This window comes from Protobothrops mucrosquamatus, unplaced genomic scaffold (assembly GCF_001527695.2).
Source record: "Protobothrops mucrosquamatus isolate PMUCROS unplaced genomic scaffold, P.Mucros_1.0 scaffold1372, whole genome shotgun sequence".
NCBI classification, from domain to species: Eukaryota; Metazoa; Chordata; class Lepidosauria; order Squamata; family Viperidae; genus Protobothrops; species Protobothrops mucrosquamatus.
Window position 1 is genome coordinate 129,545 of NW_015387562.1, and position 14,754 is coordinate 144,298.

General features: G+C 39.4%; 1 protein-coding gene across 1 annotated transcript in view; it reads left to right on the forward strand.

Annotated features, from left to right (window-relative positions):
• Positions 1-233: 233 nt before the first annotated feature.
• Positions 234-14,754, forward strand: part of LOC107292541 (potassium voltage-gated channel subfamily D member 3) — a 63,958-nt gene continuing 49,437 nt past the window's right edge. Inside the window, exon 1 of the mRNA XM_015821640.1 lies at positions 234-389. Coding sequence (XP_015677126.1) covers positions 237-389 — 153 coding nt within the window. The 5' untranslated portion in view covers positions 234-236. The remainder of the gene's footprint in view (positions 390-14,754) is intronic.

The window sequence follows — 14,754 nt, forward strand, 5'->3', positions numbered from 1 at the left end:
CTGCTCTACATCAGTGTTTCTCCACCTCAGCTGCTTATTGTGTGGATTTCAACTACCAGAATGCCCCATGCTGGCTGAGGATTTCTGGGAGTTGTAGTCGACACATCTTAAAGTTGCTGAGGTTGAGAAACATTTCTCAAGATTATCAGATTAGCCAGTGTTTACATGTGCTTTGCTTTGTACTAACACTGCTATCTTATTTGTCTCCTTTTTTGCCCCATACCAGTTATGGAGATATGGTGCCCAAGACAATTGCTGGCAAGATATTTGGTTCCATTTGTTCACTGAGCGGTGTGCTTGTCATTGCCCTTCCTGTCCCAGTTATTGTTTCCAATTTCAGCCGAATTTATCATCAGAATCAAAGAGCTGACAAGCGACGAGCACAAAAGGTAAGATATCTGAAAGCTACAATAAACTTACTTTAGTCTGATTCTACTTACACTAACTTGCATTGGTGTTTCTATGAATATTATGCATTCATTATGATATGAATGGGGCATCCAGAATAAGTTATCACCTTTGGTCTGTTTTAGGAATTCAGGTTTTATCTCCCTTACACCTGTTTTTTTTCTCTTAACAAGGTTAATTTGTTCAGGCAGAAAGATCCTAAACAGAAGCATAAATCTCTGAAAACACCTCAGTTGCTGTGGCAGTCATAAAGGTGAACTCAGGTGTTTTGTATCTATTATCATTATAATTATCATAATTACTTAACATCAAATTCTGAACTGTCACAATTTTCAGATAATGAATGTGAAAGCAAGCTATACTAGTGTCAGGTAGAGTTCCCTAAAGCTCTGGTTGCCTTTACATTTTCTCACAATAGGAAGATCAAATAAAACTTAGTCACGATAAGTTGGTGTGTGAGAGTTTTGTGCATCGTTTTTGGAATTTGGATCTGTCTTCTGCTCACACATATCTCCCACTGTGCTTCTTCAGAACTGAGTCAAATTATCCGTCACCCATCCTGGCCTTTATTTCATTATTCAAATCTTTCTTCAGATTATATCCATCATCCGAGGTAAGGTGGTTAGCCACTCTGATAAAGGATTTATCTTTATGCCATATCAAATGTGCATCTTCAGGTTCTGTGGTATATGACCAATTTTCTTAAGATTCAAAGTCTACACCTACTGTATATAGCTATATAGCTCAAGCTATTTTTCTGCTGGCGAAATATTTTGTTGTGCCGGAATAGAGAATTTAGTGGTGATCCCAATACGGACTCTATTAGAATAGAGTCTGAGAAGGACAACAAAGATGAGACAGGAACTTAAGAATGTATCTTGTGAGAACAATCTGAAGGAACAGAGTTTAGTTTGAAGATAAAAAGACTGGCCTGAGATCAGGTATGTAAAAAGATGCCATAGGGAAAATGATAAGGGACTAGGAAGAGAAATAATTAATTTACTTGAAGGTGCTTACTTCTTGTTCAGATTTAAGTTTTGTACAGCAGTGAAGCACTCCACCTATTGAGATTATGGGTTTTCCTCATTGGTGGTTTTAAATAAGAAGCTGGATGCTTAACTGGTTTTCCTACATACTTAGAGATTTGGGCTAAGTGATCCTCAGAGTCTCTTCCAATTTCACAATTCTATATTCCATGATCAACTACAGGTATAATTTGAGGCTAAGATTGCACTTCAACCATCACTTTAATGGCCAGTCTATAAATATTGGATTTCAAAGTCTAAGAAATCTCCCATATATACACACACACAAACACACATATATGGAGTGAGCATTAAATAATGTTGTTCTTAGTAAACCTGAAAATATAACAAAAGTCAGCTAATGTGGCTGTCTGGCATTTTTACTCCTCTGGGGAAAAATTTCTGGTAATTGACTTTCTTCTAATTAGCTCTAATAGCACTCCCGCACCTCCCTCCCTCTCTTTTGCAGAAAAGGCTGAAGAAAAGGCTCTTGCATATCATAGTGTTGACTGATAAATTCAAGTGACAGTCAGAGAGACATGATCCATAATGAATTGAATGTTTCTTCTACCTGCAACAAAGAATGATGAAAACACTATTGTTAAAACACAAAAGAGGCTAACAAATGGAAATGAGTGAGCTATAAGAGAAGGGAGAAAAAATAAACATCTGCTGACTTCCATTTCACTCTCTACCTGCCCACTTTTTAAAAATAAGTTTCTATTATGTTACATACAGTAAATATTATATTCAGAGATCATTTCTCCATTCAAAAGCTCACAAGTTCAGTGACAGGGAGCTTCCAATGAGTTTCAATTTTACATACTAACTAGGCTAGGATCGGTACGGGTTTTCATAATGTGATGTCAGAGGATAACTTGAAAACAAATGTTAGTAGCAAAAGAGTAATGGATAGACGCTGAGGCCAAGATAGACAATATGTCATCGAGAGAATCATAGCTGTGGTTGGGCTTCCAGTTAGGCATTGCGGTGTCACAGATGCAGAAAGACAGGGTTCCGCTTTCCAGGTTTGATTTCACCCTGCTGGGGACCCTAAAAAGAGTCAAAAGTTGCTCTGGAGAGGTGATGAAGAAGGAGGGGACTCTTGTTGATCATGGAGGGGTGGCAGCTCTTCTGTTTGATCCAAGGAAGCCCTCCAAACCGGCAGGGGAAAAACTGGCCACATTCATGTGGCCAGTCAGAAGTTGCTGACAACCAAAGAAAATAAATACTAATGAGCAACTTTTGAGCAATGTGGATGGAACTGGGTAAGACTTTATCCTCTCTTTATGACTTTAAGACTTTTTCCTGGGAAAAAAAACACCCAAAATAAAGAAAACTGCCTGATGAGAGAGGGAAGGGGAATTTCCGCTCCATTCCCTCAGGAAAAGAAAAGCGGCGAACTAATTGCTTGGAAGAAAACAGAGAAATTACAAGATTAATTTGGATCAATAAAGATATATAGCTTTGAAATTTGGGGACTAAAAGTGCTTTTGAAACTTTTTTAGAAAAGAGACTTGAAAAGCTTGCAATGTAAGTTTGGATTTAAAAAGCTGGAAGACGGCATCAATGACATCTAGTGGCAAACCACAGCACTACAATATATTATGATTGAAGGAAACTTGGCTTGAAGCCGAGACTCAGATAAGACTTTTGCTGTCCTTGGAAACTTTCACTTTTGAAGCCTGTATCTGGGAAAAGGGGGAAAAAACCCTCTTGGGCTGCTTATCTGTGTGGCAGAGATGATAAACTATTTTGAAACTGGCCTGCCTGGATTACGAATACAAATACTGACTTTTAGAGCTGTGTTGTGGAACTATTTCCCTATAGAAGAAACATGCATTACTGATTGAGATGATGGAATACTTCAGATTATAAACCTTTGATTGATGAACAACTTTTAATTGCTTTTTCTCTCTGGACAGAATGGATATGTTTTTCATTGGACAGAAAAACTTGAATTTTGCTTATATTTGTTTAGGGGAGGCTTAAGGATGAACTGCTAGGCTTGCTGGTTAATTTGGAGTTCAAATTACAATTGACTGAAACTTTTTAAATTCCTAAATAGATTGGACTATAAAGACCACATACAAAGACAAAATGAATGTTCATTACTTAGCCTTAACTGGTAAAAAAAAAACCACCCTTAACACTTGTCTTCAAAGTCCTCAGCTTGACATACCAACAAGAAAATGTTGATGAATCTCAGAAAGAAATTCTTTCTATGTTGAAATCAATACAAGAGACAATTGCCTTAGCTCATGATGAGACTAAAAATAACACAAAGAAGATAAAAGAACAATTTTCTAATCTAAACCTACAAATTCAGAAAATGTCTCCAAAGAAGGAACTAGTAACCCAGAAAATAGAAGAAAAATTAGAGGAAGCGGATCCAAAGATGGCAGACCTAAAGGAAGATATCAACAGACAGACTCAGACAAATGAAGAATTAGAAGATATAGCGATAATACCGGAAATGGAAAAGATATCTTACTTGTCAAGATCTCAGAACACTTTTGAGGATAAGGAAGAAGAGCTGATCAAACGGAAGATAAAGTTATTAGGATAATTGTGGAAAATTGAAGAAGGAGAGAGGCAGTTTAATGAATATAAATGAGCTGAGTGTTCTTCCAAAAATACTTTAATCAAATTGTCTTTCTTATTCCAAACAATGTACACAAAAATAGAGGAAGAACTACTTAATGATTCAAATGTATTGACTTGCAAAGTTAGTTGCCAAAGGAAGAAAGCTAGTGTAAGACTGAAGAAAATAGAGATTTTGACCCATTAGATGGGATATTATATTATTTAAATAGATGTTTGAACATGGCTAGGAGAATAGATAATTGTTAGAAATAAAAGTATTATTATAACTAGAAAGATAGGATCTGCAACTAGTATACTATATTTTGGTATGAGAAGGGAAATGTGAAAATACTAAGAGGATCTGAATAAGGGAAGCTTTTGGTTACCCAAATATAATTTATTATGAGAAAACTATAAGCAATGGAGACACTTTGAACATTGATGGGAAATCATTTTTTTTTTAAAAGCGGGAAAAACAGGATATTGATTGAACAAATGGATTTTAAGTGCAAATGCAATTGAGATATGTTTTGGTTAGAAACTAATAAATATATAGTGTTAATTATTAATTAGATCAGCTCAAAATGCCTACCACTTGTGTGTTGATTTATAATTGGTTTATATTAGGTTTATATATTTTAAAAAAGCTATAGTATAATTAAATACAATGAGATTCCACCCATGAATATTAACTGACTCCTGAACTTGTGTTCCCAAGTTCAACACTACATTTCTAATAGACTTTTTCTAATGCAAATGAACTAGTGAAGTTCACTAGTCTTGTTGGAACAAAATCATTGTTATGAAGAGGTTTGTCCCTAAGCACACTTTCTTAAACAGGATTTCTGGATATTTAGTGTGAATATGAGGAGTCTTTATAATGCTTTCATCCCAGCATTCCAAATGTTGAGTTAATAATCTGATATTCATGAGCCCTTTCTGTGGTTCGAAATTGCAGCTGAACAGGTTATGAACTAATCTAACTTGTCTTTCCAATGGCACATTCAACTATCCTACAACAACATAATGTCATCCTTTGTTGTAACATTGGCAATAAAAAAGAAAACTTACCTGGATTCATATGTTAGTTCTTAATCCTTAAAATATCATAAAATACAACAAAATCATATTAACTACGATCTCCAGAACAGATCATTTTAAATGCCCACAAGCACAACCTTATTCTGTTATCACCAACAATGGTACTCACATCTCCATACCTCTAATTTAATAACAATAGCACTTCACTTCCTTAAAATAGTCCTTTTGATCACACAACTCTAAAAATACATACTTTTCGCAGAAAACAATTTTATTCTAGAGAAATGATAGCCCCAATTCCTTATGATTTGCATGATTTTATCTGTTATATTTTCCTGTATGTTGTCTTTTACTTTCCCAGAATCAGTGAGTCACCTTAAAGATACCATACTGTATCAGCTGTCCAGAGAGTTATTGAATTCCTGAATCCAGGAATATTTACACTAAAACCCCGAAGTAGCAATTATTACAACCACTTCTCTATTTTTTCAAGTTGAACTCTATTTTGAGTGATAACGTGAAAATGTGGTTTTCTTCTCCACAATATGAATATGGTTCATTGCCTTCTTCCGGGATATTTTTTCAACATGATAGTCTAGCTACAGCCATGGGATTTCTTCATAGTCTTCCAAAAAGTAATAGATAGATTTGACCCTGCTTAGCTTTTCAAGATCAGTATTCAGAGTCAATATTGCATATTATTTTTTATTATTTGTTCCCTATTTCTTACAGGGCTCCTTTATCAGCTCCTCTTATTTAAGCAATAATATACAGTATACTTTAACCAGCATATATCCATGTAAAAATCCTATATCTTTTACAATATAGTTTATAAGTAATATCAATCTTTGAAATATGAATTTAATGTTTAGATTAAACAAAACTGAATTCCTCTATCCAAAACTGTCAGTAATTTATAATCCCCCAATACACTTACTTTCTGACACTCAATTTTCTTTGTTATTAACTTCATGCTAAGGTGATTGATTTCTGGTCTTACCAATGTTGTTCATTCTCTCTCTCTCTCTCTCTCTCTCTCACACACACACACACACACACACACACACATATCAATTCTCACTATTCTGAAATAAATGCCTGAATTAAATAAAGTATACTATGCGTAAACAATAGAAGAGAATATACATAGCTCAGGTGTTCTCTAAGCTCAGAGACTCTAAATGTAAATAGGCAAATAATTTTCACATAGTAAATATTCCAATAAACATGGAACCAAACCAATTCATTAAAACCTATTTGAAGATGCTGTGGAGAGTACTCATGAAATTTGAGGAGCTTTTATACATCTTACACACCACTTTTTAATTATGTTTTCCACCATTTGCAACTAGATAAATAAATGAATTCATCTAAAGTTCTTTGCAATAATCTATGGGGGAATGCAAAGCCAGAAGTCTATCAATTCAAGACTGGAATGGAGATGTGAATGGAAACAGGCAAAGAACTGGTCATGCTGATCCTCAGATCCGGAAACCAAGGTGAAAGCAGGGCTGGAGCATGAAAAACTATGCAAAGACTTCGAATGGGAATAGGCAGCAGAGTCTGAAATACAATAAGAAGCTGTTCTTTGGCTTTTGAGACTCAGCAGATGAGAAAGTCAAAATAGAAATCAAAACAAATCAAATCCATAAAGCAAGATAGCTGAGGAATGGATCTACAATGCCACAACTGAGTGATCATGAAGTTGAAAACAAAGTTCATGATACACTGTTCATGGTATCTATTTATTAGGTATTTCCACACCACATGGTTTTCGCTCTATTTTCACACTCTCATTCATTGATAAATTATTTTGAAACTGAATTTTTATTACCTCCATTTCAGTAGCCCTCAATATTTCTAAACCGTCCCTCCAGGCAATGATAAAAGGCCTTAAAAATGAATTCAATATCCAGTTCACTGAATTGCCCAACTCCAACTCTATAGTAAAACTACTATGCCTGCACTCCATGAAAAAAACTGTTGCCACTTCTCCACTATCAGCAATTTTCAAAGCATTTTGTATGTATTTGGCAAACGAAAGAGAGATAGAGAGCAGATGCAAACGTTATGGTGTTGAGCCTCTCTTTCTCTTTTTGCTTAATGATCCTGGTTAAAAAAAGGTCATAACATCACTTAAGGACCACATTGTTTAACAATGTTCCTGTTGTGATGCCTAAGTCCAGGACTACCTATATGGGAATGTTGGGGAAGAGAGAGGGGAGATAATGGCTTTATTGAGTCCAGAGGCTGGAAAGCAGAATGAGGCAAGAGTTTATTGCATACTATATAATTTCCTTGCTATAAAGGCATAGTATTTTATACCAATGTGCAACTGATTCACGATTGACTTGAAGAAATAAAATTCATTTCACTGATTAGGCTACCTTAGGCCTGCTTTAGCATGGTTAGGTTGCATCAAATGCTTGCATTTGGGTGCTGAAAGATGGGTAAAGCAACAGCAAAACCAAGAGTAAAACAGACAATGAGCAATCCTAGTAATGCCATTTCATTCCCACCCCACAAAAAAAACTCCTCTAGTTCCAGGAAAAGTAGCATTAAGCCAGGAAAAAAAACAAAGACTGTTTCACCTTCAAAACAAGGTACTGTAATGGGTGCAGTATAGGTCAAGACCTGATCCAGGAGCAGTGCATGGGATGGGCCCTTACTCTTATTGAAGACCTGAAACTGTACACTAAGTACTGATACAATAATAAATCAGGTAAACAGAGAGAAAAGATGAAACAGCTATTCCCCAAACTGACACACAGTGGAAATGAATGTGAGTGACCTGCCTGAATTAAACAAGATATGTTGTCCAATCCATGATAGTGTTTAGACATTAATAATTTGCTAATTTAATAACAGTCCATTGATAACTTTTGTAAGGTTCACTTCAGTATAATTGAGGATGAAGGCAGTTCATGGACTTTTTTAGACATGTTCTTCTTTGTTTAAAACATTATTAGGATGTTCGTTTTGAGTGAATGTCAAGGGTGTTATTTTATGGAATATATTTTATAGTTCAATTATTAAATGACTTTCCAGACTAAACTAAGCCTAAATTATGTAATTTCAGGTGCAGGATCTGAATTTTTAATCCTTTCTAAAAAGGCAGGGAAAAGGAAGAATTGGACAAGAAACTAGAAAGTATAGCTTAGTATATGGTGGAGATGTAGAGAGTGAAGATGGGAAAATAAAATGCCTTCCAGATATTTTGTTCTATGTCTTCCAAAATCTCATCCACTTGATCTTGTTAGCTGGAGCTGGTAAAAAATCCCAAACAACTAGAGGGCACAAAGTTACTTCCTAAATAAAACTACTTATGCTAATTTTCAGTACTGCAAAAAACTGTTCATTTCATGAACAGTTATATAACCTAAAGTACAAAAAGAGAGAACTCAACAAATCAAAATTGGATCTAGAGAGATTGTGGAAATGATTATTTAATGGAGACAGGTCTATTTTCCTCCCACTGGTTCATAAGAACATAGAACATTTTAAAAACAAAACAAAATCTTCCCATACAAAACCTAGCCTCCAACCATATATAAAACATGCTCCTAAATGTTTCCAATCCCTCATCCCACCCCATCCCCAAGATTGGTTTCCTGGTGTTAAATCAATCAATTGGGAAAATGTTGTAATAATTTCTAGGTCTGTGCAAAAGAACCTCTTTCAAGTATTTAAGGATGTATTGTTTTCAAATTTAGCATTAGCATTAACATTAGATCCTCCTATGCTATGTAGCATATCTGGCCACAAGAGATCTCCAGTATTTTCAGTTTGGGACGAGTACATCAGCGTTTTCCCATATGATATTTAAAGTCTTTAAGTCATCTACGAATGTTTTTTATCATTTATTTTTGAGAGCGTTCTCTTGGTCGTTTGGCATTGAGGGGATGTGGACAATCCGTCTCTTTGCCATCCTGGGAATTCAATTATTTTCCATATGGAGTATATTGTTTGTTTGTTTATTCATGTCAGAAGAAACACAATTAAAATAAGTATGGAGTATATGACCTGCAAGGTGAAGTCTTCTGCATGCAACTATGTTATGTAGTTTGCAGGAGAAACTCTTTGGGCGCACTTCTCCATTAGTAACATGGGCAAAATAGTGAATCTTTAGGATTTGACAAAGACATCTTTGTTGGAACATGTCAAGTCTCTTGTTAATACTCACTGATGCCTTCCAGGTCTCATTGGCATAAATAGTTGTTGGGATCACTATAGGCAACTTTAGCAAGGCAAGCAAATGGAATTTAAGTTTCAGTGATATAGGTGACAAAGACCAGATTTTATTCATCTTCTGGAAAACAGCTGTTGCTTTTCCATTGCAGCATTTGATGTCTGTCTCTGCATTTCCATTTTGTGCAATTACACTACCCAAATAATTTCAGACTATTTTCAAATAGTTGAGACTGCTTCTGAAGTTGAGCCCATCTTTGTCTCTGCAAGTCTGGAAGAAGATGCAGCTGCTTTAACAATGCCAAAATTTTGTCTTCTCCTTAAAATCCAAATCAAGTATTTTGAAAATTTCTGCAGCCCTGATAGTTTCAACATGCTTAGGATGCTGTGCCTTATGAGAGAAAGTTCTTGAATGGGATTTGTATCTGAAGTACATATAGTCCTCGGCTTACATTTAGTGACCTTTTAAATTTACAATGGCACTGAAAAAAGTGACTTCTGACCATTTTTCACACTTCTGACCGTTACAGCCTCCCCATGGTCACCTGATCAACATTCAGATCTTGGCCACTAGTTCATATTTTATGACAGTTGCAGGGTCCCAGGATCATGTGATCACATTTTCAACCTTTGGACAAGCAAAGTCTATGGGGAAGCCAGATTCACTTAACAACCATGTTACTATCTTAACAATTGCAGTGATTCACTTTACAACTACTGTATTTGCAAGAAAAGTCGCAAAATGCGGCAAACTCACTTAACAAATGTTTCACTTGGCAACATAAATTTTGGGCTCAATTGTAGTCAGGGCTTTTTTTCTCGGAGAAAAGGTGGCGGAACTCAAACCTGGCCACGCCCTCATCAAACCCTAGGACCGCCCCTTTAGAGAACAGGAATGCAAGTAAAATTTGGGAGGGGCTATTTCCGGTGTGGGAGGGGCTATTTCCGGTGCGGCCGGCCCGGAAAAAGGTGCCGGAATGCGGTTCCGCCGCGTTCCGTCTGAAAAAAAGCCCTGATTGTAGTTATAACTCAAGGACTATCTGTATTGAAGAAAAAGAAAGATGTGATTGAAAGAATGTACAGTATTCAAAATAAAGAAACTATCCAAATATTTTCCCATATCTGTCCACCCAATCCCCCTTGACACATAGGTTCCTCTTTCTCCCCAGCATACTGAAACATATACTGCATTAGTCTTTGCCTTGCTTAGATTGCTCTTCTTTTCAAATAACCAAATAGAAATGGTTCAATGAGCAGGGAGATTTTTTTTAGGTGTAACAAATCACATTTGTTTGTTCTATTAGTCCTTTTTGATACTGAAATAATTTTTTGAAAGGAATGACTATAAATTAGATTTAGTATAACTTAAGGGAATAAAGGAGGTTGGTGAGTTTACAAGAGAAAGGGGGTGAAAATTGTAATGTATTGAGTTAAATTTATAGAACAGGTTGCTGAGATCTGTTAGGAACGGTTAGCAGACCACGTGGCCTGCTAGCCAGACTTGCTGTCTACAAGACTGTTTATTATGCATTTGAGTAGGAGAATACTGTGCTCTCATTGGCTGACGCCATCCAGATTTGAATATATAAATAGGGGTGGAGCAATGCTTGTTAGTTTCTGTTTTGACTTTCAATAAAGAAGTACTTGTTTCTATTACTGCTTCTTCAATGCTGAACCAAGCAGAAAACAGAACATTGGTGACGAAGGTGGGATCGTGCTGCTGCAATTCGAAGAACTAAGTCACTATGGGGGGAAAGGCCTAGCAAGCACTTGGTCGGAACGGCGTTCCACCACCCCCCACACTCTATCCTGCCAGTACGGAAACGCTGGAGGAGAGTGCTTCCAAGGATCCGCCCTGGAAGTCCCACGGAAGACTGTGCAGCACAAGGCATTGAAAAGGCCGCGAAAGACTCACCATGGTGAAGATAGGAAGACTCTCTGAATTCGATGTCGCTCATCCAGAGAGGTGGAGCTCCTACATCGCAAGAGTGGAAAACTACCTGCAAGTAAACCAAGTTCGAGATGACGGATTGAAGGCCGCAATGCTGCTTGTTTGCGGTCAAGCAACATTCGACATCACAGAGAACTTAGTTGCACCAGCGCTGCTTGAGTCCATTGCGTACGCAGAACTTAAGAAGATGCTCAAAGAACATTTTGAGCCCAAGCTTTCGGTCATCGCTTGGCAGCACGCCTTCGAACAACGAGACCAGCGTCCCGGCGAGTCCGCCGCCGACTTCATAGCTGCTTTTCGCCAAGCTGCACGGCAATGCAAATTCAAAGATTTTGAAGAAAGGCTGTGGGACCACTTAGTTTGTGGTCTAAGGAACTGAGAACTACAACAGAAAATCTTTGCTAAAGAGTCTATCTCATTTCAAGATGCGTTGAGGGAGATAATGGCTGAAGAAGCAGCAGGTGGAGCTGTTAAGGCCTTGCAGCTCTCCAAGAACCCTCCTTGCATGGAGGCCATCTACCAAGAGGACACCGATAGAGTTGAAGACTCCGAATCGGACCATGAAGTCAATCAGTTGCAGCAACCTCCAGAAATAAGGCCTCAATGGCAATCTGACAAGGCAGTTTCTTTCTCTCGTTGCATCGGGTGTGGAGGCCGTCACAAACGGGCTGACTGCCAGTTCCGCACAACAACTTGCCGGGCATGTGGCAAGCAAGGCCACATTGCCGCCATTTGCTTGGGTCGCAGGAAAGAACATTCATCAGAAGAGTTGCCTCGGAAAGGTACCGGGATCCCCAGTCAAAACAGGGTGGGTTTTTGCGTGAGTAGAAGGAGCGTGTTTAGGACAAGCACCCATCGCCCACTCAAGGAGAAGTTACACCTCAAAGTCAAGTTGCAAGGGGTTCCTTCTGACATGGATTTGGACATGGGCTCAGCTCTATCGATAATTTCCCAAAGGACACTTCAGCAAATTTGTAGTCAAAGCGGCAAAAGAGTTAAGCTCAGGCCGTCAAACCTCGTTTTAACCAATTTCCAAAATTCCCGGTAAAGATAAAGGGGGAGGCCACACTCGTGGTGCAGTTCAAGAATTTCAAGGGTCCCTTGGAAGTCATCGTTGAGGGCAACTGCACTAGCCTAATTGGACTCTATTGGTCTGATGCTTTGGGAATTCAAGTGACTGGGTTAAATAGCTTGCAAACGTCAAGCCTCTCAGCGGTGTATAAAGAGTTTGCTGATGTCTTCAGCTCAGAGTTAGGGGCGTACAAAGGGCCTCCAATTGCACTACAGTTAGATCCTTCAATAGCACCGATAAGGATTAAGCCTCGTCGGGTGCCTTTTGCCCTAAAGCAGAGAATCAATGCAGAGCTGGACAAGCTGTTGCAATAAGGAATTTTAGAGCCGGTGGATATCAGTCCATGGGAAACTCCCATTGTCACGCCACTTAAGGCCAACGGAGAAGTCCGCATTTGTGCTGACTATAAATGCACGTTAAACAAAGCTCTCCAGCAGCACTCCTATCCAGTGCCTGTAGTCAGCCACATTTTGGCATCTCTACAGGGAAGTCACATTTTCGCCAAATTAGATTTGGCCCAGGCCTATCAGCAGCTGCCGGTGGACGACACTATGGCTGAGGCCCAAACCATTGTAACCCACTGGGGAGCCTTCAAGGTGCGAAGGTTACAGTTCGGGGTTAATGTAGCCCCTGGCATTTTTCAGAGCGTAATGGAGCGCATGCTCCGCAACATTCCGGGTGTATGCCCATATTTCGATGATATCCTCATAGCTGGGGAATCAGTGAAAAACCTCGCTTTCAGGCTCTGGGTCATCTTGTGGCATTTCCGTGAAGCGGAAGAAAGGAGAAATGCAAAATTGGAGTCATTTCCACAGAATTCCTGGGGTTTTGTATAGATGCCAAAGGCATTCATCCTGCTAAATCTAAGCTCAAAACAATTCAGCAGGCACCCAGGCCCAAGTCTAAGGGAGAGCTTCAGGCCTTCCTGGGACTCCTTAATTTCTATCATGCTTTCCTCTCCCACAAGGCCGCAGTGGCAGAGCCATTACACTGGCTCTTGGACAAGAAGGCCCCATGGACGAGTGTCCACGAGAGGAGTTTTGTAGCAGTTAAAGTGTTGTTGTCATCAAATGCAGTGTTGGCTCATTTCAATGATCAGTTGCCAGTCAGCATCATGTGTGATGCATCCCCATACGGGATCAGAGCTGTGTTAAATCATCTCAGTGCTGATGGGACACAAGTCCCTATAGCCTATTACTCCAGGACTCTTTCTGCTGCAGAATGCAACTACGCACAAATAGATAGGGAAGCATTGGCCATTGTGGCAGGCATAAAAAAGTTTCATGACTTTTTGTATGGCTGCCACTTCACAGTCTTCATTGACCACAAGCCGCTTCTGGGGTTGTTCACTACAAACAAGCAGACACCCCAGATTATCTCTCCTAGAATGTTGAGGTGGTCAATATTCTTATCTGCTTATGATTATTGTCTGGTTCACAAACTGGGTAAAGAAATGGGCCATGAAAACGGTCTTAGTAGGTTGCCTCTACAACTATTAGAATCAGATCCTGCTCCAGCTAACCACATCCTGGCTATCCAGGATTTGACGGAGTCTCCCCTTAATGCAGTGGATGTTGCTGCAGAAACAGTTTCTGACAACACGTTGAGCCACGTGTTAAACTGTGTGCTCACAGGATGGCCGGAAACATGTCCTGGCCCTGACTTTCAGAGTTTCTGGAAAAGTAAGCATGAGTTATCCACCTTTAAGGGTTGCATTTTGTGGAGCAGTAGGGTAGTAATCCCGATCTCACTGAGGACTAGAGTCCTTGATTCTCTGCATGAGGGACATCCGGGAATAGTCCCGATGAAGACGCTCACATGTAGCTACTCTGGTGACCTGGGCTCGATAAAGACATTGAGGCCTAGGTCCACAGGTGCCTCATTTGCCAGCAGTCAAGGCCAGAAATGCCACATGCTCCTGTGCATAGATGGGAGACCACACAAGCCCCTTGGTCAAGGATTCATATTGATTTTGCTGGCCCCTTTCAGGGGCAACTCTTCCTCATTGTTGTGGACAGTCACTCCAAGTGGCTAGAGGTCATTCCGGTGTCCACTATGATGACTGCCAGGACCATCCAGGTTTTGCGCAGCATCTTTGCAACGCATGGGCTCCCAGATGTCATAGTCTCAGACAATGGGGCTCAATTTACTTCTGCAGAGGTTCAGTCCTTCTTAAGGGCAAATATGATTAGGCATGCCACTTTGGCTCCCTTCCACCCGGCCTCTAACGGCCAAGCGGAACGCATGGTCAGAACAACCAAGGAATCCTTGAAGAGGATCACCAAGGGGCTGAGAGAGATGAAACGTCGGAAAAGACGCCTAGAGAGCAGTTGGAGGGCCAGCCGTACCGAATCCGATCGAGCACAGGCAAGGATACATCTTAGATCCTACCTTGTGGCGTTGAGGGAGGCTAGGACTAACTACTATGCCTCACTCATCGCGTCATCAGATAATCGCCCTGCCGCCCTCTTCAGGGTGACCCG